General features: G+C 48.5%; 1 protein-coding gene across 2 annotated transcripts in view; it reads left to right on the forward strand.

Annotated features, from left to right (window-relative positions):
• The window catches only part of MCUB (mitochondrial calcium uniporter dominant negative subunit beta), a 72799-nt gene extending 49080 nt beyond the window's left edge, over positions 1 to 23719 (forward strand). For both annotated transcript variants that reach the window (XM_038755170.1, XM_038755172.1), the window contains exons 4-8: positions 11535 to 11639; positions 15600 to 15760; positions 17239 to 17442; positions 19532 to 19648; positions 23483 to 23719. In XM_038755170.1, coding sequence (XP_038611098.1) covers positions 11535 to 11639; positions 15600 to 15760; positions 17239 to 17442; positions 19532 to 19648; positions 23483 to 23560 — 665 coding nt within the window. In that variant the 3' untranslated portion in view covers positions 23561 to 23719. The remainder of the gene's footprint in view (positions 1 to 11534; positions 11640 to 15599; positions 15761 to 17238; positions 17443 to 19531; positions 19649 to 23482) is intronic.
• Positions 23720 to 24629: the final 910 nt, after the last annotated feature.

Raw genomic sequence — 24629 nt, forward strand, 5'->3', positions numbered from 1 at the left:
GGGAAGATGAGTTCAGTCACCGTGTGCTTTCTGTAGAAATGGAATCGGCCAAGACGCTAAATATTCGGATCTGATTCCTTTGGCTCTTGGGTGAAGTAAGGCTTCAAGAGGCTGAAACTTTCCATCCTGTAGAAATGCACCGTCCTCATCAGTGGCATTTGTGGAGCACTCCCTAGTGAAGCAGCGTGGCTCAGTGGAAAGAGCCCGGGCTTTGGAGTCAGAGGTCATGGGTTCAAATCCCAGCCCTGCCAATTGTCAGCTGTGTGACTTTGGGCAAGTCACTTCACTTCTCTGGGCCTCAGTTCCCTCATCTGTAAAATGGGGATTAAGACTGTGGGCCCCTCATGGGGCAACCTGATCACCTAGTATCCTCCCAGCGCTTAGAACAGTGCTTTGCACATAGTAAGCGCTTAACAAATACCATCATTATTATTATTATTATTATTACGTGCAGATCACTGAACTGAGCGCTTGGGAGAGAACAATACAACAGAGTTGGCAGACACATTTATTTTATTTTGTTACTATGTTTGGTTTTGTTCTCTGTCTCCCCCTTTTAGACTGTGAGCCCACTGTTGGGTAGGGACTGTCTCTATATGTTGCCAACTTGTACTTCCCAAGCGCTTAGTACAGTGCTCTGCACACAGTAAGTGCTCAATAAATACGATTGATGATGATGATGATGACACATTCCTTGCCCACAACGAGCTGTTATGTCCTGTAGAAATGCAGCAGAACCTCATTCTGAAATGGTGTTACTGGGGAGGTGAAAAGCACGTTCATTCATTCATCCAGTCATATTTATTGAGCGCTTACTGTGTGCAGAGCACTGTACTAAGCGCTTGGAAAGTACAATTCAGCAACAAAGAGAGACAATCTCTGCCCACGGTGGGCTCACAGTCTATAAGAGGGGAGATACACATCAAAGCAAGTAAACAGGCATTAATTAGAGTTATAGATATGTACATGTGTCCACACAAGTGCTGTGGAAAGGGGCAGGGCTGGGGTGTTGAGCAAAGGGAGCAAGTCGAGGCGATGAGGAGGGGAGGGGGAGCTGAGGAAAAAATGGGGGTTTAGTCTGGGATCCACAGCCTTGAGTCTTACAGTGAGGTTCATCAGCTGGTCATAACAGGAGAACTCAGCTCCAACATCACCCTGACCACGGAAGAGTAAAGCAGAAATGAAAGCCACAGTTCCTGCCCTCAAGAACTGTCCCACTCAGTGACAGTCACTGTGGTACTAATGAAGTCCTTACTATTTCATCATCATCAATCATATTTATTGAGCGCTTACTGTGTGCAGAGCACTGTACTTAGCGCTTGGGAAGTACAAATTGGCAACATATAGAGACGGGCCCTACCCAACAGTGGGCTCACAGTCTAAAAGGGGGAGACAGAGAACAAAACCAAACATACTAACAAAATAAAATAAATAGAATAGATATGTACAGGTAAAATAAATAAATAAATAGAGTAATAAATATGTACAAACATATATACATATATACAGGTGCTGTGGGGAAGGGAAGGAGGTAAGATGGGGGGGATGGAGAGGGGGACGAGGGGGAGAGGAAGGGAAGCACCGTACTAGGCAGTGGGGTAGGTACCAGATAGCAACATCCCACATCCCACTGTTTGAGCAGGAGGGAGAACAGGTACTGAATCCCCATTGTGCAGATGAGACAACGGGGGCACAGAGAAGTCAAGTGGCTTACCCCAGGTCACACAGCAGACAGTGGCGCAACAGATTAGAACCGGGGTCCGCTGATTCCCAGACCCATGCTCTTGTCCACTAGTCCACACTGCTTCCCTTGCATGGAGCCTGGATAGTTGTGAAATTATTTACCATAAAAAGGAAAGAGGCACGTGCATCTACTTAGAACAAGCTAGTAGTTACTTGGTACGGTTGCTTCCCCGGGCCTGGAATGCCCTCCCTTTGCCCATCTGCCAAGCTAGCTCTCTTCTCCCTTCAAGGCCCTACTGAGAGCTCACCTCCTCCAGGAGGCCTTCCCAGACTGAGCCCCTTCCTTGCTCTCCCCCTCGTCCCCCTCTCCACCCCCCCATCTTACCTCCTTCCCTTCCCCACCGCACCTGTATATATGTATATATGTTTGTACAGATTTATTATCTATTTATTTTACTTGTACATGTCTATTCTATTTTGTTAGTATGTTTGGTTTTGTTCTCTGTCTCCCCCTATTAGACTGTGAGCCCACTGTTGGGTAGGGACTGTCTCTCTGTGTTGCCAACTTGTACTTCCCAAGCGCTCTGCACACAGTAAGCGCTCAATAAATACGATTGATTGATTGATTGGTACTTGTCAACAATAGCTACGGCAGGGCATTGGCCAAAAGTTCCTACAAGGTGTAGAGAGGGAATCTAATTCTTGCCACCACTGAATAACCGTTTGCCCCCTGGTTCTGACTTCTAGCACCACATTATTGAAGTATCTTACCCCATACCGGGACTCAGGCACCTTGGACCCAACCTAACCCAGCGCTTAGAACAGTGCTTTGCACATAGTAAGCGCTTAATAAATGCCATCATCATCATCATCATTTAATACTAGCTGGTAGTACTTCATCCTGCTGTTTTGTCCAAAGATCATAATTATATATTTAGCGATGTGCGCTTGGGTCTGTTTGGTGTATTTAAGGAAAGAAACGTTTGAAAATTCAAAGTTTGAAATGATTAATTTTGCTTCTGATAGTGCCTTGTAAGTTTTATTTATTTTTATCTTTGTAACATTTATTTTAATTTTGTTATTTTTTGAGCAGTTAGGTTCTCATTTTTGTTAACCCTTATTATTATTTTGTTCATAATCACTGGACCTTGATCTCGTCTAGCTCGCCACCGAGCCCTTGGACCGTCCCTCCCGTTTCATAAGCGCTTAGTACAGTGCTCTGCACATAGTAAGCGCTCAATAAATACGATTGATGATGATGATATCCAACTGACCACCACTCCCTCCACCTCATTAAAATCCTCTCCCCTCCAAGAGGTCTTCCCCAACTAAGCCCTCGTTTCCTCTACTCCCTTTCCCGTCCTCGTCGCCCTTTACACTAAGACTTATACCTTTTATTCTACCCCCGACCACAGGCCCATAGAATTTATGTACAGAGCCATAATTCATTTATTTATATTAAGGTCTGTCTCTCCCACTGGACTGCAAGTTCAATTTGGGCAGGGGATCATCATCAATCGTATTTATTGAGCGCTTACTATGGGCAGAGCACTGTACTAAGCGCTTGGGAAGTACAAATTGGCAACGTATAGAGACAGTCCCTACCCAACAGTGGGCTCACAGTCTAAAAGGGGGAGACAGAGAACAAAACCAAACATACTAACAAAATAAAATAAATAGAATAGATATGTAGAAGTCAAATAAATAAATAAATAGAGTAATAAATATGTACTAACATATGTACATATATACAGGTGCTGTCGGGAAGGGAAGGAGGTAAGATGGGGGGGATGGAGAGGGGGACGAGGGGGAGAGGAAGGAAGGGGCTCAGTCTGGGAAGGCCTCTGGGATGGCTCTACCGACTCTGTTATATTGTTCTCTCCGAGTAATAATGATAATTCATTCATTCATTCTTTCAATCGTGTTTATTGAGCGCTTACTGTGTGCAGAGCACTCTACTAAATGCTTGGGAAGTACAAGTTGGCAACATAGAGACGGTCCCTACCCAACAATGTTACCTCAGTTGCCTCATCTGTAAAATGGGGATTAAGACTGTGAGCCCCACGTGGGACAACCTAATTACCCTGTATCCTCTCCAGCGCTTAGAACAGTGCTTTGCACATAGTAAGCTCTTAACAAATGCCAATAAAAAAATAAACAATGGTCTCACATAATGTGTGGTATTTAAGTGCTTACTACTAATAATCAATCAATCATATTTATTGAGCGCTTACTGTGTGCAGAGCACTGTACTAAGCGCTTGGGAAGTACAAGTTGGCAACATATAGAGACAGTCCCTGCCCAACAGTGGGCTATGGTATTTTTTAAGCGCTTACTATGTGCCCACCACTGTTCTAAGTGCTGGGGTAGATACAAGGTAATCAGGTTATCCCACTTGGAGTTCCCAGTCTTAATCCCCATTCTACAGATGAGGTAACTGAGGCCCAGAGAAGTGAAGCGACTTGCCCAAGGTCACACAGCAGACAAGTGGCAGAGCCGGGATTGGAACCCATGACCTCCTGACGCCCGGGCCCGGGCTTGATCCACCAGGCCGTGCTGCTTCTCTGTGCGCCAAACGCTGTACTAAGCACCGGGTTGGATACAAGCAAACGGGCTGGACAAAGTCCCCGTCCCGCGTGACTCTGAGTCTTAATCCCCATTTTACAGTTGAGATAACTGAGGCCCAGGGATGCAGAGTGACTTTCCCAAGGGACAGCAGACAAGCGGCAGAGCCAGTGTTAGAACTGAGGTGGGAACCGAAGTACGGTAGGAAGGTGGGAAATAAGTGCTTGAAATAAGTGGGAAATTAGCATTTTAGTCATTTAGATGGAGAGGAGGGGCCGGATTCTAGAGAGATTGTGAAGGTAGAACTGTCAGGATTCCCAGGGCCGGGCTCTATCCACTAGGCCACACTGCATTTTCATCTCGGCTTTCCTCTCTAAATTATATTCTAATCCGAAATCAGCTGAGACTGGAGGAGAGCCACCTTCATAGTCTGCCTGTCTGTTGGGAGAAGAGGACACAGCATTCAGAAATGTTCCACACTTCTCCAAAGAGAATAATAATTATAATAATGGCATTTATTAAGCACTTACTATGTGCAAAGCACTGTTCTAAGCGCTGGGGGATGCAAGGTCATCAGGTTGTCCCACGGAGGGCTCACCGTCAATCCCCATTTTACGGATGAGGGAACTGAGGCCCAGAGAAGTGAAGCGACCTGCCCAAAGTCACCCAGCTGACCGTTGGCAGAGCCGGGATTTGAACCCATGACCACTGCCTCCAAAGCCCGGGTTCTTTTCCACTGAGCCACGCTGCTTCCCCGAATGCCTTCCCCTCCTCGCTCCCCCCACCAGTAGTGTTTATTGAGCACTCTGTGCAGAGCACTGTGCTCAGCGGTTGGCATCAGTCCAAACCCTGCGGGATCAGTTAGCATATTCACGGCAGCGCCGGGGGGAATAAAATAATAATAATAATAATGTTGGTATTTGTTAAGCGCTTCCTATGTGCAAAGCACTGTTCTAAGCGCTGGGGTAGGTACAAGATAATCAGGTTGTCCCACGAGGGGCTCACAGTCTTCATCCCCATTTTACAGATGAGGGAACTGAGGCCCAGAGAAGTGAAGGGATTTGAACCCACGACCTCTGAAGCCCGCGCTCTTTCCACTGAGCCACGCTGCTTCCGCAAATAATAATAATAATGGCATTTGTTAAGCGCTTACTACGTGCAAAGCCCTGTCCTAAGCACTGGGGGGGATACAAGGTGATCAGGTTGTCCCACGCGGGGCTCGCAGTCTTCACCCCCATTTTAAAGATGAGGGGACTGAGGCTCGGAGAAGTGAAGTGACTTGCCCAGGGTCACACAGCAGACGTGTGGCGGAGCCGGGATTCGAACCCATGACCTCCGACTCCAAAGCCCGGGCTGTTTCCACTGAGCCGCGTGGGGAATCCCATTCAGAGCAGACCCGTCCCTTTTGAGTGATGGTAGATGCACATTGGAAATTCGGGTAGATTCCGGGGAAGGGAAGGGAAAAGATGCGAGGGTTGAAGATGTTTTCCAAAGGTGTGTGAGTGGGATGGGCTGTTCTTTAATTTGGTGCTGGGTTGTTTTGTTTTTTTTTTCTTCGCCGTGTGGGCTGACAGGTTAGAAAGGGTGCCAGTTCTTGGGGAGGAGGATCTCAAACAGAGCAGACAAACGGGAACCCAAACAGTCGAGTGCTCGGAAAAGAAAGCGGGTGCAGACCAATCAATCAATCAATCAATCAATCGTATTTATTGAGCGCTTACTATGTGCAGAGCACTGTACTAAGCGCTTGGGAAGTCCAAGTTGGCAACACATAGAGACAGTCCCTACCCAACAGTGGGCTCACAGTCTAAAAGGGGGAGACAGAGAACAGAACCAAACATACCAACAAAATTAAATAAATAGGATAGAAATGTACAAGTGAAATAAATAAATAAATAGAGTAATAAATATGTACAACCATATATACATATATACAGGTGCTGTGGGGAAGGGAAGGAGGTAAGGAGGGGGACGAGGGGGAGAGGAAGGAAGGGGCTGAGTGTGGGAAGGCCTCCTGGAGGAGGTGAGCTCTCAGCAGGGCCTTGAAGGGAGGAAGAGAGCTAGCTTGGCGGAGGGGCAGAGGGATTGGGGGCATTCCGGGCCCGGGGGAGGACGTGGGCCGGGGGTCGACGGCGGGACAGGCGAGAACGAGGTACGGTGAGGAGATTAGCGGCGGAGGAGCGGAGGGTGCAGACGTGATTTTCCGCCGAAAGAAAGAAGCCCGAGAGCACGGAGGGGGATTGCGCAGGCAGACGGCCACGGATGATCTGTCGGACTGTTCAGAGCCCCTCTCCTCTCCATCTTAGTGTTTCCTACTGATGTGTTGACTCTAGGTTTTGTGTTCGAATATTGGAAGTTTGTACGCCCGCGTGAGTAGGGATTACGTCTACCGACTCTTTCACACCACCCCCTTCAGGTGCTTGGTAATAATAATAATAATAATGATAATGTTGGTATTTGTTAAGCTCTTACTACGTGCAAAGCCCTGTTCTAAGCGCTGGGGGGATACAAGGTGATCAGGTTGCCCCACGTGGGGCTCACAGTCTTCATCCCCATTTTACAGATGAGGGAACGGAGGCTCGGAGAAGTGAAGTGACTTGCCCAAGGTCACACAGCAGACAGGTGGCAGAGCCGGGATTCGAACCCATTCGACCCCTCTCCATCCCCCCGTCTTACCTCCTTCCCTTCCCCACAGCACCTGTATATATGTATATATGGTTGTACATATTTATTACTCTATTTATTTATTTTACTTGTACATATCTATGCTATTTATTTTATTTTGTTGGTATGTTTGGTTTTGTTCTCTGTCTCCCACTTCTAGACTGTGAGCCCACTGTTGGGTAGGGACTGTCTCTATATGTTGCCAATTTGTACTTCCCAAGCGCTTAGTACAGTGCTCTGCACACAGTAAGCGCTCAATAAATACGATTGATGATGACATATATAATAATAATAATAATGTTGGTATTCGTTAAGCGCTTACTATGTGCAAAGCACTGTTCTAAGCGCTGGGGTAGGTACAAGGTGATCAGGTTGTCCCACGAGGTGCTCACAGTCTTCTTCCCCATTTTACAGATGAGGGAACTGAGGCCCAGAGAAGTGACTTGCCCGACGTCACACAGCCAACAAGTGGCTCTCACACAGTAAGCACTCAATAAGCGCTTAATAAATAGTCGCGGGTTCTAATCCCAGCTCCACCGCTTGTCTGCTGTGTGACCTTGGGCAAGCCACTTCTCCGTGCCTCAATTAACTCCTCTGTCAAATGGGGATTAAGACCATGAGCTCCACGTGGGACAAACTGATGATCTTGTATCTTGTATCTCTCCCCCTTTTAGACTGTGAGCCCACTGTTTGGTAGGGACTGTCTTTATATGTTGCCAACTTGTACTTCCCAATCGCTTAGTACAGTGCTCCGCCCACAGTAAGCGCTTAATAAATACGATTGATTGATTGTATCTACCCCAGTGCTTAGAATAGTGCTTTGCACACAGTAAGTGCTTAACAAATACCATCATTATTATTGTTATTGTAAATACTATCGCTTGTTTGAATGAAGCCAGAGCGGAAAAGGCCAAAATGTTTTTCGCCTCATCACCACTCTATTAAGCTCTCTGAACTCTGATCACCTGATCAGGAAGGGGGTAGGGGGCGGCTCGGTACTTTTTCCTTTTTCTAAATATATATATATATTGTTACTTGTTAAACTCTCACTATAAGCCGGGTATTGTTCTAAGCAAAAGGGCAGGTTGCAGGATAGTTTGGACAAAGTCCCTGTCCCACATGGGGCTCGACGGTCTAAGTGGGAGGGAGAAGGATTTAATCCCCATTTTACAGATGAGGCGACTCAGGCACAGAGAAGTCAAGCGACCCGCCCAAGTTTACCCAGAAAACAAGTGGCAGAGCCGGGGTCCTCCGTCCCTCAGGCCTGTGCTGTTTCCACTGTGTGGAGCCCCATTTGGCTTGGTAAATGTAATAATAATATTAATAATAATAATGGCATTTATTAAGCACTTGCTATGTGCAAAGCACTGTTCTAAGCGCTGGGGATGTTACAAGGTGACCAGGTTGTCCCACGTGGGGCTCACAGTCTCAATCCCCATTTTCCAGGTGAGGGAACTGAGGCCCAGAGAAGTGAAGTGACTTGCCCAAAGTCACCAGGCTGTCCCACGTGGGGCTCACAGTCTCAATCCCCAGTTTCCAGATGAGGTAACTGAGGCCCAGAGAAGTGAAGTGACTTGCCCAAAGTCACACAGCTGGCAATTGGCGGAGCCGGGGTTTGAACCCACGACCTCTGACTCCAAAGCCCGGGCTCTTCCCCACTGAGCCGCACTGCAACAGGACAAATGTCACGCTCGGCCAGGGGGTCTCCGAAGCACAAGGCCCTTCAAATCCTGGAAAACGGGCCGGAGCGTCTCCGATAATCGGTGACTGGAAGAGACGGTCCTGGCAGTGCCGGCGTTGGAGGGTGCCGCTCACTCTGCTCCTTTTAAAGGGATTTTTATGGGGGGAGAGGAGACGGGAATCTCCAGGAGGCTTCAGGAAGCGTGGGGAATTGGGGTGGAGACGGGTGGGGTGGAGGGGACCTCGTCATCGCAGAGGATCTGCTCATTTTGTATCCTCTCTTCAAGAAGGCATAACTTAACCCGTGACCCATCCCTTAGCCGCTCTTGCCGACCTGTACTTCCCAAGCGCTTAGTACAGTGCTCTGCACGCAGTAAGCGCTCAATAAATACGATTGATGATGATGATGAAGCGCTTAGTACAGTGCTCTGCACACAGTAAGCGCTCAATAAATACTATTGATTGATTCAGAGGCCTTCCCAGACTGAGCCCCTTCCTTCCTCTCCCCCTCATCCCCCTCTCCATCCCCCCATCTTACCCCCTTCCCTTCCCCGCAGCACCTGTATATATGTATATATGCTTGTACATATTTATTACTCTATTTATCTTGTCCATATCTATTCTATTTATTTTATTTTGTTAGTATGTTTGGTTTTGTGGTCTGTCTCCCCCTTCTAGACTGTGAGCCCGCTGTTGGGTAGGGACCGTCTCTATGTGTTGTCGACCTGTACTTCCCAAGCGCTTAGTACAGTGCTCTGCACACAGTAAGCGCTCAATAAATACGATTGATTGATTGATTGATTGATTCCTGAATGAGTTTCAGAGATCACGGCTTCTAGCTTTTCGTCTGGGCCTTGGTTTTCATTTGTGATTCAGTGGGTGGGACAGTCTATTAGCCTCTGTGGCAGCATGTTTGGGTTTGAACCGGAGAGAAAGGTGAGTTTCTGCTCCCGTGTCCAAAGGCCAGTGCCTTCATTCATTCATTCATTCATTCATTCATTCATTCTTCATTCATTCGTATTTATTGAGCACTTACTGTGTGCAGAGCACTGTACTAAACGCCTGGGAAGTATAAATTGGCAATATATAGAGAGGGTCCCTACCCAAGAGCAGGCTCGCAATCTAGAAGAAATAATGGCATTTATTAAGCGCTTACTATTTGCAAAGCACTGTTCTCAGCGCTGGGGAGGTTACAGGGTTTTCAGGTTGTCCCACCTGGGGCTCACACTCTTAATCCCCATTTTACAGATGAGGTCACTGAGGCTCCGAGAAGTGAAGTGACTTGCCCAGAGTCACACAGCTGGCAAGTGGCGGAGTCGGGATTTGAACCCACGACCTCTGACTCTGACTTTATTTTACTTGTACATATCTATTCTATTTATTTTATTTTGTTAGTATGTTTGGTTTTGTTCTCTGTCTCCCCCTTTTAGACTGTGAGCCCACTGTTGGGTAGGGACTGTATATGTTGCCAATTCGTACTTCCCAAGCGCTTAGTACAGTGCTCTGCACATAGTAAGTGCTCAATAAATACAATTGATGATGATGATGACTCCAAAGCCCGGGCTCTTTCCACTGAGCCACACAAGTGCTTAGTCGGCTCCCACTGCAGGATGGGGTTTCCTGATCACTTGGCCATTCGGCACGGACATGCAGGAACCAGAGAAGCAGCGTGGCTCAGTGGAAAAAGCCTGGGCTTTGGAGTCAGAGGTCGTGGGTTCAAATCCCGGCTCTGCCAATTGTCAGCTGTGTGACTTTGGGCAAGTCACATCACTTCTCTGTGCCTCAGTTCCCTCATCTGTAAAATGGGGATTAAAACTGTGAGCACCCCCCGGGGACAACCTGATGATGATGATAGCATTTATTAAGCGCTTACTATGTGCAATGCACTGTTCTAAGCACTGGGGAGGTTACAAGGTGATCAGGTTGTCCCATGAGGGGCTCACAGTCTTAATCCCCATTTTACAGATGAGGTAACTAAGGCCCAGAGAAGTGAAGTGACTTGCCCAAAGTCACACAGCTGACAGTTGGCGGAGCTGGGATTTGAACCCACGACCTCTGACTCCAAAGCCCGTGCTCTTTCCACTGAGCCATGCTGTTAAGATTGTGAGCCTGATCACCTTGTCACCTCCCCAGCACTTAGAACAGTGCTTTGCACATAGTAAGTGCTTAATAAATGCCATTATTATTATTATTATTATGAGAAGAACACGACCTGGACAACTGACTGGTCACATGACTCCGGCCAGTCGTCTTCTACAGTCCCCTGCCCAACTTTCTCCAGACTCCCCCCTCCCTCTTTCCCTTCTTCATTCATTATTCCTGCCTCCCTTCCTCTTCCATCTTCCCGGCCATAAATCTTCGGGAATTTGTCAACCCAACGGAAGATTAACCTCACTATGGACAGGCACTTGGAGCCATTCACCAGATGGAATGATGATAATAATAACTGTGGTATTTGTTAAGCGCTGACTATGTAGTAAGCGCTGGGGTGCATACCAGCAGATCGGGTTGGACACGGTCCCGGCCCCACATAGGCTCACAGCTTCAATCCCCATTTTACAGATGAGGGAACTGAGGCGCCGAGTAGTGAAGCGACTTGCCCAAGATCACACAGAGAAGGGGCAGACTGTGAGCCCGCTGTTGGGTAGGGACCGTCTCTATGTGTTGCCGACTTGTACTTCCCAAGCGCTTAGTACAGTGCTCGGCACACAGTAAGTGCTCAATAAATACAATTGATTGGCAGAGCCAGGATTAGAACTCATGACCTTCTGAGTCCCAGGCCCATGCTCTATCCACTACTCCATGCCGCTTCTCAGACATTCATTTCATTTCTTTTACTATCTGTGGGAGCGTTGGCTAGGGGAAAAACAAACCCAGGGATTGCAGAAGGGTTTGTATTTTTGGGCAAAGGGCACATTTTTAAACGACTCTGTTTTCTCTTCCAGATGGCAGCAAGATTCCCGCTTCAACTCTGATGGAGGTTTTGCTAATGAGTGATTTTAAGCTCGTCATTAACGATCGGACGTATGCTGTACACCCCCCAGAGAAAAGTAAGAAGCAACAGCCCCCCAGAAACCTGCTTAATAGTAAAACCCCATTGCCTCAATCAATCAGTAGCACTGGGAGAATACGTTAGAATCGGTCATTCTTGGAATTCATGTGTGTGTGTGCTCTCCGGCACCAAGGGTTTACAGTCTACAGGGAAGACAGATGCTAAAATCTGTCTTCCCTCTGCCCATCCGCCAAGATAGCTCTCTTCCTCCCTTCAAGGCCCTGCTGAGAGCTCACCTCCTCCAGGAGGCCTTCCCAGACTGAGCCCCTTCCTTCCTCTCCCCCTCGTCCCCCTCTCCATCCCCCCATCTTACCTCCTTCCCTTCCCCACAGCACCTGTATATATGTATATATGTTTGTACAGATTTATTACTCTATTTATTTATTTATTATTTATTTATTTATTTATTACTCTATTTATTTATTTTATTTGTACATATCTATTCTTTTAATTTTATTTTGTTAGTATGTTTGGTTTTGTTCTCTGTCTCCCCCTTTTAGACTGTGAGCCCACTGTTGGGTAGGGACCGTCTCTATATGTTGCCAATTTGTACTTCCCAAGCGCTTAGCACAGTGCTCTGCACATAGTAAGCGCTCAATAAATACGATTGATGATGATGATGATAAAATAATTACAGATGGGAGGAAACATTAGAGTAGCTAAGAGATGTCTTTTAGACTGTGAGCCCACTGTTGGGTAGGGACTGTCTCTATATGTTACCAACTTGTACTTCCCAAGTGCTTAGAAGAGTGCTCTGCACACAGTAAGCGCTCAAAAATATGATTGATGATGAGATGTACAGTGCTAAGCGCTTAGTACAGTGTTTTGCACATCGTAAGTACTCAGTAAATACCATTGATTGTGAGTCCTCGTTCGTCACATCTCCTCCAAAGAGACCTTCCCCGACAAATCCCTCATTTTCTCTTCTTCCACTCCCTCCTGCGTCCCCCTGATTTGCTCCCTTTATTCACCTCCACCTCTCAGCCCCGTAGCACTTATGTCCCTATCTGCAATTTATTGATATTCATGTCTGTCTCCTCCTCTGGACTGCAAACACATTCGGGCAGGGAACGTGTCTACCAACTCTGTCATATTATTATATCATACTTACTCTCTCAAAGGCTGTGAACTCAGTAAGCGCTCAGGAAATTTGACTGATTCCTTAATCGCTTAGGGGGCACAGAAGTGAATATTGGGGTGATAAGGTGGAGGGAATAGAAATTAATCAGGGAGAGAGGTTGTTTCCGGGGGGCTTTGAAGATGGCAGATTTGAAGCGGGAGGGGTTTCCAAGCAGGGGGGAGGGTAGGAGAAATAAGACCGAGGCTCAGTACGTAGTTTAGCTGGAGAGGAAGGAAGGGCGGTAGTGGGGAAAGAGAGTGGATCAAGTAGGAAGGAGTGAGACGACCGAGGGCCTTAAAGCCAACAGAGTGTCTACTTGATGCAGAGAAGAATGGGTTGGAGGTTTTCGAGAAGCAGGGAGACCTGTGCAGAGCGACACTGTAGAAGAATGATTCCAGTAGCGAGAGCAGCAGTAAGGACTTAGAAGGAGAACGATCAGCAAGAAGGCTGATGGGTTCATTCATTCATTGTCGTATTTATTGAGCGCTTACTGTGTGCAGAGCACTGTACTAAGCGCTTGTGATGATGATGATGGTGATTGCATTCATTTAGCACTTGCTTTGTGCCAAGCACTGCCGGAATAGAGACAAGATAATCTGATCCGACACGGTCCCTGTCCCAGTGTGAGTAGGAGGAAGAGCAGGTATTTTATCCCCGTTTGACAAATGAGGCCCAGAGAAATGAAGTGTCTTGCCCAAGGTCACAGAGCAGGCGAGTGGCGGAGCCAGGATTAGAACCCAAGCTAAGTCCTCGGACTCCCGGGCCCACGCTGTTTCCATTAGGCCCCGCTGGGCTATGACAAGTTAAAATCAGTGGCTTGGAATAATAGAGCGCTGATGACCACGTGGGACCTTTGTAACCCTCTTCCTTGCCCCCCTTCAAAATCGCCCCGCAGAGGAGCCGATGGTGCATTCGGAATGCGTGGCTGACTTTGAGTGGGGCTTGCGGCGGGCTGAGTTTCTGCGCATCAGGCAGAAACTCCTCACCCTGGGCTTCAAGGCTGTCCATCACCTCGCCCCCTCCTACCTCACCTCCCTTCTCTCCTTCTACTGCCCAGCCCGCACCCTCCACTCCTCCACCACTAATCTCCTCACTGTACCTCGCTCTCGCCTGTCCCGCCATCGACCCCCGGCCCACGTCATCCCCCGGGCCTGGAATGCCCTCCCTCTGCCCACCCGCCAAGCTAGCTCTCTTCCTCCCTTCAAGGCCCTACTGAGAGCTCATCTCCTCCAGGAAGCCTTCCCAGATTGAGCCTCTTCCTTCCTCTCCCCCTCTCCATCCCCCCATCTTACCTCCTTCCCTTCCCCACAGCACCTGTATATATATGTTTGTACATATTTATTACTCTATTTATTTTACTTGTACATATCTATTCTATTTATTTTATTTTGTGAGTATGTTTGGTTTTGTTCTCTGTCTCCCCCTTTTAATCAATCAATCAATCAATCGTATTTATTGAGCGCTTACTATGTGCAGAGCACTGTACTAAGCGCTTGGGAAGTACAAATTGGCAACACATAGAGACAGTCCCTACCCAACAGTGGGCTCACAGTCTAAAAGGGGGCTCACAGTCTAAAAGGGCTCACAGTCTTTTAGACTGTGAGCCCACTGTTGGGTAGGGACCGTCTCTATGTGTTGCCAACTTGTACTTCCCAAGCGCTTAGTACAGTGCTCTGCACACAGTAAGCGCTCAATAAATACGATTGATGATGATGATGATGATGATGAGTGGTGGGAAGGAGAGAGAGAGAAGGGAGAGGGGACTGAAGACAGGAAGGAGAGGCTCAATGGCACCATCATGGCAACTCCACTTCTGGCTGGCCATGCCAGCTCCACGGGGCAAGGTGGCTCGAGCTACAGCTCTTTGCCCTATTCAAAACCTGTACGGGGGATGATTATGCATTTGCCATCCTAGAATCCAGCCATCAGTGCTATTTACTGAGCACTACACTAAGACTACCAACAGAGTTGGTAGAAATGTCCCCTGCCCACAGGGAGCTTACAGTCTAGAGGGGGAGGCAGACACTTCCTTCTTATCCTTACTGGAGCTGGCACCCACGTCACTGGAAATGTTTTATTATGACGATGGCATTCGTTAAGCGCTTACTATGTGCAGAGCACTGTTCTAAGCGCTGGGGGGGATACAGGGTGATCAAGTTGTCTCACGTGGAGCTCACCGTCTTAATCCCCATTTTACAGATGAGGGAACTGAGGCACAGAGAAGTGAAGCGACTTGCCCAAGGTCACACAGCAGACGGGTGGCGGAGCCGGGATTCGATCCCATGACCTCCGACTCCAAAGCCCGGGCTCTTTCCACTGAGCCAAAAAAAACCACGGTTTCATCCCTCCTTCATACTCTTTCATCTCGCCACACTCCATATTTACTTCCGAGGAGGCTGAGTAATAATCCAAGACGCAGTAGCTTTCTGAAAGTGCTTACTGGGGATGGGATTGATCAGGGCACATCAGAAGCCAGAATAAGAATAATAATAATGATGGTATTTGTTGAACACTTACTATGTGTCAAGTGCTGTTCTAAGTGCTGCAAGTTAGTCAGGTTGGACATAGACCCTGTCCCACAGAGGGCTCACAGTCTTGATCCCCAGTTTTTAAGGTAACTGAGGCACGGAGAAAGTAAATGAGTTGCCCAAGGTCACCCAGCAGACTGGGATTAGAACCCAGGTCCTCCTGACTCCCGGGCTCTATTCCCTAGGTCAGGCCGCTTCGAACAGAGCTCAGAACATAACTCGGCCGTCTGAAGGAGCGGATAAGATGTGGCATGGAAGGGGAGTGACTTACTCTTTATTTCAGTCGGTGTCACCATCGTATCTTCCTCAGAAAAACTGAGCAGCGAGCACGCCACCGAGCTGGAAGACGTAAAGTCCTTGGTTCACAGGCTGTTCACGGCTCTACATTTAGAGGACCACCAGATAAGGAGAGAGCGCACTTTACTTGAGAAAATCGACATCCTGAAGGAACAGCTGCAGCCCCTGGAACAGGTCGGGACGGCCCCGCTGTGGTCTTGGGTGTTTCCCAAAGGGAGGATTTGAAAATACGGGCGAAAGCGTTGGTACCTGTAGCCACGTCAGCGGGGTTCCTCGTTCTACAAGGGGCTGGTGGGTGGGAGCAGGACTTGAGTCGGTCAGTCAAGCGATCATATTTAGTGCGGAGCACTTGGGAGAGTAAATATTGGGGAGTTGGCAGATGTGTTCCAATCAATCAATCAATCAATCAATCGTATTTATTGAGCGCTTACTGTGTGCAGAGCACTGCTTGGGAAGTCCAGGTTGGCAACATATAGAGACGGTCCCTACCCAACAGCGGGCTCACAGTCCAGGAGGCCTTCCCAGACTGAGCCCCTTCCTTCCTCTCCCCCTCGTCCCCCTCTCCATCCCCCCATCTTACCTCCCTCCCTTCCCCACAGCACCTGTATATATGTATATATGTTTGTACGTATTTTTTTTACTCTATTTATTTATTTATTTAATTTATTTGTACATATCTATTCTATTTTATTTTGTTAGTATGTTTGGTTTTGTTCTCTGTCTCCCCCTTTTAGACTGTGAGCCCACTGTTGGGTAGGGACTGTCTCTATATGTTGCCAATTTGTACTTCCCAAGCGCTTAGTACAGTGCTCTGCACATAGTAAGCGCTCAATAAATACGATTGATGATGATAAAAGGGGGAGACAGAGAACAAAACCAAATATGCTAACAAAATGAAATAAATAGAATAGATATGTACAAGTAAAATAAATCAATAGAGTGATATGTACAAACATATATACATATATACAGGTGCTGTGGGGAAGGGAAGGAGGTAAGATTGGGGGATGGAGAGGGGGAGAGGAAGGAAGAGGCTCAGTCTGGGAAGGCCTCCTGGAGGAGGTGAGCTCTCAGTAGGGCCCTGAAGGGAGGAAGAGAGCTAGCTTGGCGGATGGGCAGAGGGAGGGCATTCCAGGCCCGGGGGAGGACGTGGGCCGGGGGTCGATGGCGGGACTGCCGACCAGAGCGGGGAAATAATAAGGGACTTTAAGGGAAAAGAATCATTTTTGGAGCAAGTAGGTGTGGGTCAGATTTCCGGCTCAGCCGTGCCGGCGGTCAGCTCAGCGCGAGCTCAGGGTCAGTGTAGCCCAGGACCGCTCCTCCTTGCCTCCGTCACCGAGGTCTAACTGTGGGGTTGGTGGGTCACCAGCTGTTCTGCCGAAAGGTTTTCCAATCAATCATATTTATTGAGCGCTTACTGTGTGCAGAGCACTGTACGAAGCGCTTGGGAAGTCCAAGTTGGCAACATCTAGAGACGGCCCCTACCCAACAGCGGGCTCACAGTCTGAAAGGGGGAGACAGAGAACAAAACCAAGCATAGTAATCAAATAAAATGGGGAGCGATTTGACCTCTGACCCCAACCACCCCGCGGCCAGCCGGTGCTCCGGGGGGTGGCCTCGGGCTGACCGTGGGCTCGGTGGGTGTCCGCCAGCTGAAGGCCAGGATCGAAGCGGGTTCCGAGGCCGAGACCAACCGGCTGATGTGGGCCGGGCTGGCCCTGCTGTCCACCCAAGGAGGGGCCCTGGCCTGGCTGACGTGGTGGGTCTACTCGTGGGACATCATGGAGCCCGTCACCTACTTCATCACCTTCGGCAGCTCCATGACCTTCTTCGCCTACTTCCTCCTCACGCGGCAGGTGAGCTTCCCCGCGGGGAAATGAGCTGGCGGCGGCTTCTACCCGGCGAAAGCGGAGGCCCGACCGGGCACTGGACGCAGCCGTGGGGGCTGGAGGGAGACCTGCTAGCGCGTGGCGGCGGAATTGTTTGCAGAGCGATTTTTTAATGTATTTATTTTTTTTGCTCTCTTGGGGCTTCCTTCAAGGGTGTCTTTTTACTCAGATGGATTCTGTTTGCCGATGGCCGCCACGGGTTTGGTCCTTCGGTGGTGTTGTAATGCTGGTTATTCTCATTTTTTTTTTTTAAGCGGTGTTTGTTAAGCATTTACTATGTGCCAAGCACTATCGTGGTAGATAAAATCAATCAATCAATCAATCAATCATATTTATACGATTTATACAATAAATACGATTGATTGATTGATTGATTGATTGAGCGCTTACTATGTGCAGAGCACTGTACTAAGCGCTTGGGAAGTACAAATTGGCAACACATAGAGACAGTCCCTACCCAACAGTGGGCTCACAGTCTAAAAGGGGGAGACAGAGAACGGAACCAAACATACCAACAAAATAAAATAAATAGGATAGAAATGTACAAGTAAAATAAATAAATAAATAAATAAATAAAAAGAGTAATAAATATGTACAACCATATATACATATATACAGGTGCTGTGGGGAAGGGAAGGAGGTAAGATGGGGGGGGATGGAGAGGGGGACGAGGGGGAGAGGAATAAAAGCAAATGAGTTTGGACACAGCCCACGTCCCAAGTGACACTGAGAAGCAGCGTGGCTGAGTGGCAAGAGCCGGGCTTGGAAGTCAGAGGACGTGGGTTCCAATCCCGGCCCCGCCACTCGTCTGCTGTGTGACCTTGGACAAGCCACTTAACCTCTCTGTGCCCCAGTTACCTCGTCTGGAAAATGGGGACTAGGACCGTGAGCCCCAAGTGGGACAACCTGATGACCTTGTAACTACCCCAGTGCTTGGCGCATAAATGATGGCATTTGTTGAGCGCTTACTATGTGCCAAGCACTGTTCTAAGCGCTGGGGAGGATGCAAGGTGATCAGATTGTCCCACGTCGGGCTCACGGTCTTAATCCCCATTTTACAGATGAGATAACTGAGGCACAGAGAAGTGAAGTGACTTGCCCAAGGTCCCACAGCTGACAATTGGCGGAGCCGGGATTCGAACCCCTGACTTCTGACTCTCAAGCCCGAGCTCTTTCCATCGAGCCACGCTGCTTCTCTAGTAAGCATAGTAAGCGCTTAACAAATACCATTATTATTATTTATGTGGGGCTCACAGTCCTAATCTCCGTTTTACAGATGAGGGAACCGAGACGCAGAAGAGTTAAGTGAGTCGCCCAAGGTCACACAGCAGGCAAATGGCAGAGGCGGGATTAGAACCCAGGTTCTTCTGACACCCAGGCCCAGGCTCTATCCACTAGGCCACACTGCTTCTCTTTTTTTTTAATGGCATTTATTAAGCGCTTACTATGTGCAGAGCACTGTTCTACGCGCTGGGGAGGTTACAAGGTGATCAGGCTGTCCCACGGGGGGCCTCACAGTCTCAATCCCCATTTTACAGATGAGGTCACTGAGGCCCAGAGAAGTGACTTGCCCAGAGTCACACAGCCGACAGTTGGCAGAGCCGGGATTTGAACCCATGACCTCTGACTCCAAAGCCCGGGCTCTTCTCACGGTGGTTCGGTGTTTACATTGGTTCTTTTACTGCGGTTCCCGCTGTAAAAACTGGATCGTCACGGTGCGAGCCATCCCCTCCGGGACTCCGGAGCCACAGAGCACTGGCTGCTGTGCGCTTAGAACAGTGCTTTGCACATAGTAAGCGCTTAATAAATGCCATCATTATTATTATTATTATCGTGGACCCTGTTTGGGGATATACAATCGTGTTATTGCAGTGCTCTGTCCACCCTGGCTTTTAGGTGTCAGAGGCAGAAAACCGCTTGAAAAAGCACATTGGCTTTTCTTTTCTCTCTATTAGGATTATTCTTATTCAGCCATTAAGGTCCACCCTGGCTTTTAGGTGTCAGAGGCAGAAAACCGCTTGAAAAAGCACATTGGCTTTTCTTTTCTCTCTATTAGGATTATTCTTATTCAGCCATTAAGGACCGCCAGTTCCTTCACTTCTTCCACAGGAGATCGAAGCAGCAGCGTTTTGATGTGGAAAAATACAACAGGTTAAAAGAGGAGCTGGAAGAGGTACTAAGTGGGGGCGGGCCAGCCTTATATAATAATAATAATAATAATAATAATAATATTAATAATAATAATAATATAATGGCATTTGTTAAACGCTTACTATGTGCAAAGCACCGTTCTAAGCACTGGGGAGGATACAAGGTAATCAGGTTGCCCCACGTGGGGCTCCCAGTCTTCATCCCCATTTTCCAGATGAGGGAACGGAGGCCCAGAGAAGTGAAGTGACTTGCCCACAGTCACCCAGCTGACACGTGGCGGAGCCGGGATTAGAACCCACGACCTCTGACTCCCAAGCCCGGGCTCTTTCCACTGAGCCGTGCTGCTTCTCGTTTGGAAAAGTAAATGTGGAAATGGGGGAAAGAATAGATGGAGACTGGCTGCTAAATAGCTGCCAGCCGGCTTAATAATAATAATGATGGCATTTGTTAAGTGCTTACTATGTGCAAAGCACTGTTCTAAGCACTGGGGAGGATACAAGGTGATCAGGTTGTCCCACTTGGGGCTCACAGTCTTAATCCCCATTTTACAGATGAGGGAACTGAGGCCCAGAGAAGTGAAGTGACTCGCCCAAAGTCACACAGCTGGCAATTGGCGGAGCCGGGATTTGAACCCAGGACCTCTGACTCCAAAGCCCGGGCTCCTTCCAGTGAGCCACGCTGCTTCTCTTTTGGCTTAACCAAACGGGCTTGCTGAAAAAACGCCCCCTCCACCAGACCCCTACCAACTTTGTTACACTGTACTCCCCCAAGCGCTTAGCACAGTGCTGTGCTCATAGTGAATGCCCTACAGAAAGATCACCTCCCCCAGGAGGTCTTCCCAGACCGAGCCCCCCTTTTCCTCTGCTCCTCCTCCCTTCCCCGATCCGACTCCCTCCCTCTGCTTTACCCCCCCCACCGCCCCACAGCACTTGTGTATATTTGTACATATTTAATAATAATAATAATAATAGGATTTATTAAGCACTTACTATGTGCAAAGCACTGTTCTAAGCGCCGGGGAGGTTACAAGGTGATGAGGTTGTCCCACGGGGGGGCTCACGGTCTTCATCCCCATTTTACAGATGAGGGAACTGAGGCCCAGAGTAGTTAAGTGACTTGCCCAAAGTCACACAGCTGACAAGTAGCAGAGCCGGGATTTGAACCCGTGACCTCTGACTCCAAAGCCCGGGCTCTTTCCACTGAGCCACACTGCTTCTCCTGCTTCGTCTACTTGTTTTGCTCTGCGGCCTTTCTCCCCGCTTCTAGACCGCGAGCCCGTTGTTGGGTAGGGACCATCTTATCCGTTGCCAAACTGTACTTTCCAAGCGCTTAGTACAGTGCTCTGCACGCAGTACGTGCTCAATAACTACAATTGAATGAATGAATGAACAGTGAGCGCTTCATAGATACCACTGATTGACTGTTGAAACATCCCCTAAGGCTGAGGTTCCTAGTCATCATCAATCATCATCAGTCGTATTTATTGAGCGCTTACTATGTGCAGAGCACTGTACTAAGCGCTTGGGTAGTACAAATTGGTAACACACGGAGACAGTCCCTACCCAACAGCGGGCTCACAGTCCAAAAGGGGGAGACAGAGAACAAAACCAAACATACTAACAAAATAAAATAAATAGAATAGATATGCACAAGTAAAATAAATAAATAGAGTAATAAATATGTACAAACATATATACAGGTGTTGTGGGGAATCTCAGACCGTCGTCGTAATGAAATATTGGCAAGTGGAAAGACCGTTGGTCTCTGCCTGACCCCTTCGGGGCAATCTAACATTGCGCATCGCCTACGGCAGTGCAGTAATTATTATTATTGACCGTATTTATTGAGCACTTGCTGCGTGCGAGGCACTGTACTGCGCTCAGAACGGTGCTTGGCACATAGTAAGCGCTTAACAAATACCGACATTATTATTATTACTGGCTTGAAAGGGCTAGGGGTTCCTCCCCATCGGCCTTACTTTACCACCTAAGGAGGGTGTGGGAGTGAGGATGTTCCCGGTGGTTAGTGGAGCCGAAGGTTGAGAGCTGGCCACAGGGAAACCGCAGCCGACGACTGCGTCAACACCCCAAGCTCATGGTTTTCTTTTTACTTTTTTTCATGGTATTTAAGCACTTACTACGTGTCAGGCGCTGGACTAAGCCCTGGGGTAGAGGCAATCAGGTTGAACACTATGTCCCACATGGGGCTCATGGTCAGCATGGCATAGGGCCCGGGCCTCGTAAGTGCTTAATAAATACCATTATTTATTAAGTCAGTGCTTACTTAGGTGGTAAGCACATGGTAAGTGCTTAATAAATACCATTATTATTATTGTTGTCATTAATAATCCCCATTTTCTATCTCACGGGATGAACCCTTCCCTCTTTAACTGGGGCCTAAGAGAGCTCCGCCCTTAACGGGCGAGGGGTCGGAATAGGTGCCCACTTGCATGCTATCTATCTCCCCCCCTTCTAGACGGTGAGCCCACTGTTGGGTAGGGACTGTCTCTCTATGTTGCCAACTTGGACTTCCCAAGCGCTTAGTACAGTGCTCTGCACACAGTAAGCGCTCAGTAAATACGATTGATCGATTGATTCTCCGTGGCACCGGTGGCCTGGCCTTCAAAGCTGAGCTGCGACGGTGGGGCGAGGCGCACCGGGGGATCCAGGCTTCCCTCTCCATCAGTAATAATAATGAAAATAATAATAATGGGGGTATTTGTTAAGTGCTTACTATGTTCCAGGCGCTGGAGTGGATTCGAGCCAACCGGGTGGACGCAGTCCCGGTCCCACATGGGGCTCACCAGTCTCAATCCCCATTTTATAGATATGAGGTCACTGAGGCCCAGAGAAGTGACTTGCCCAAGGTCACCCAGAGGACAAGCGGCGGTGCTAGGATTAGAACCCAGGTCCTTCTGGTTCCCAGGCCCGGGCTGTCCAATAGGGGAAATTTCACAGGCCACGCTGAAAGTACAGTTCGGCAACAGATAGAGGTGGCCCCTACCCAACAACGGGCTCGCAGTCTAGAAGCGGGGAGAAAGACCGCAAAACAAAACAAGTACACAAAACAAGAGAAGCAGTGGGAAGAGCCCTGGCTTTGGAGTCAGAGGTCCTGGGTTCAAATCCCAGCTCCGCTACTTGTCAGCTGTGTGACTTTGGGCAAGTCACTTAACTACTCTGGGCCTCAGTTCCCTCATCTGTCAAATGGGGATGAAGACCGTGAGCCCCCCCGTGGGACAACCTCATCACCTTGTAACCTCCCCGGCGCTTAGAACAGTGCTTTGCACATAGTAAGCGCTTAATAAATCCTATCATTATTATTATCAAATATGTACAAATATACACAAGTGCTGTGGGGCGGGGGGTTAGAGCAGAGGGAGGGAGTCGGATCGGGGAAGGGAGGAGGAGCAGAGGAAAAGGGGGGCTCGGTCTGGGAAGACCTCCTGGGGGAGGTGATCTTTCTGTAGGGCATTCACTACGAGCACAGCACTGTGCTAAGCGCTTGGGGGAGTACAGTGTAACAAAGTTGGTAGGGGTCTGGTGGAGGGGGCGTTTTTTCAGCCAGCCCGTCTGGTTAAGCCGGCTGGCAGCTATTTAGCAGCCAGTCTCCATCTGTTATTTCCCCCATTTCCACATTTACTTTTCTAAACGAGAAGCAGCGTGGCTCAGTGGAAAGAGCCCGGGCTTGGGAGTCACAGGTCATGGGTTCAAATCCCAGCTCCGCTGCTTGTCAGCTGTGTGACTTTGGGCAAGTCACTTAACTACTCTGGGCCTCAGTTTCCCCCCTCATCAGCTTTCTCACTGCCACCCCCTCTCACCTCACCTCTCTCCCTCTCTGTCTCTCCTCGTGTTTCTAGGCTGAAGAGTCCCTGAGACGCCTCCGCCCCACCCTGCGCCTGGGATTGCCCGTCCAGGAGATCACTGAGAAGGATTAAGGTCTCCTTCCTCCTCTTCCTCCTCCTCCCCCCACACCCTCTTCTGCTCTTCAAAATGACCCATCAGTTTTCACTTTCCCATCGGTTTAAACGTTGTTTACAGACTGCAAACTGGATATTTTTGGACTTTCAGCTTAGATTTGCATTATTACAATAAAAACGAAAACTACTTTTAGTCATGGGATTTTTTTTTTTTTAGACAAGTGGGTCTTCCATATTAATCTTAGGAGAGACTCGTTTCTTTTGACTTGGGCGACAGTCGGGCATCTTTCCCCAGAGCACCGAAGTTCAGTTTCTCCTTTGGTCTGAGGCAGTAATCAAAGAGGCTAAGAAATTAAAAGCCACCTTTCAAACAGGCCACACCATTGAAATTCTCTACTCTACCGGACGAATGGAGACTCACGTTCACTCAAACGCACCAGAATGCACCCGGGCACTTGAGAACTCAGATTTCCAAAGCCGAGTAGTGGTTTCTCATCTATTATGGTATCTAGCACAGTCTTGGGGTAAAAAGTGGTACAAGTGACAAAAATGCCTTTCTCTGTATCTTTCAACTTCACTACCCCAAACCAACAGGCCCTATCGACTGTTTCACCGGGAGTGCGGCAAGCCGAATTCTGTTTGGGGCAGAGGTGAGGAGAAGACAAGTTGGGTGAGCATTTTCTAATAATAATAATAATAATAACTGTGGTATTTTAAGCGCTTACTCTGTGCCGAGCATTGCCGGGGAAGATACAGATAACCACACTGGACCCAGTCCCTACCCGAGCCCACTGTTGGGTAGGGACTGTCTCTATATGTTGCCAATTTGTACTTCCCAAGCGCTTAGTACAGTGCTCTGCACATAGTAAGCGCTCAATAAATACGATTGATGATGACACGGGGCTCACAGTCTAAGCAGGAGGAGGAACAAGTATTGAACCCCCCCTGAAACGAAGAAGAAACTGAGGCCCAGAGATGTGAAGCGCCATGCCCAAAGTCACACGACACGGGGGTGGTTCAGCCGGGATGGGAACAGCATGTCCTGGTTTAGAGTCCCGAGCCAGTGAGCATAAGAGAACTCAACACG

This window comes from Tachyglossus aculeatus, chromosome 12, assembly GCF_015852505.1.
Source record: "Tachyglossus aculeatus isolate mTacAcu1 chromosome 12, mTacAcu1.pri, whole genome shotgun sequence".
Classification (NCBI taxonomy): domain Eukaryota; kingdom Metazoa; phylum Chordata; class Mammalia; order Monotremata; family Tachyglossidae; genus Tachyglossus; species Tachyglossus aculeatus.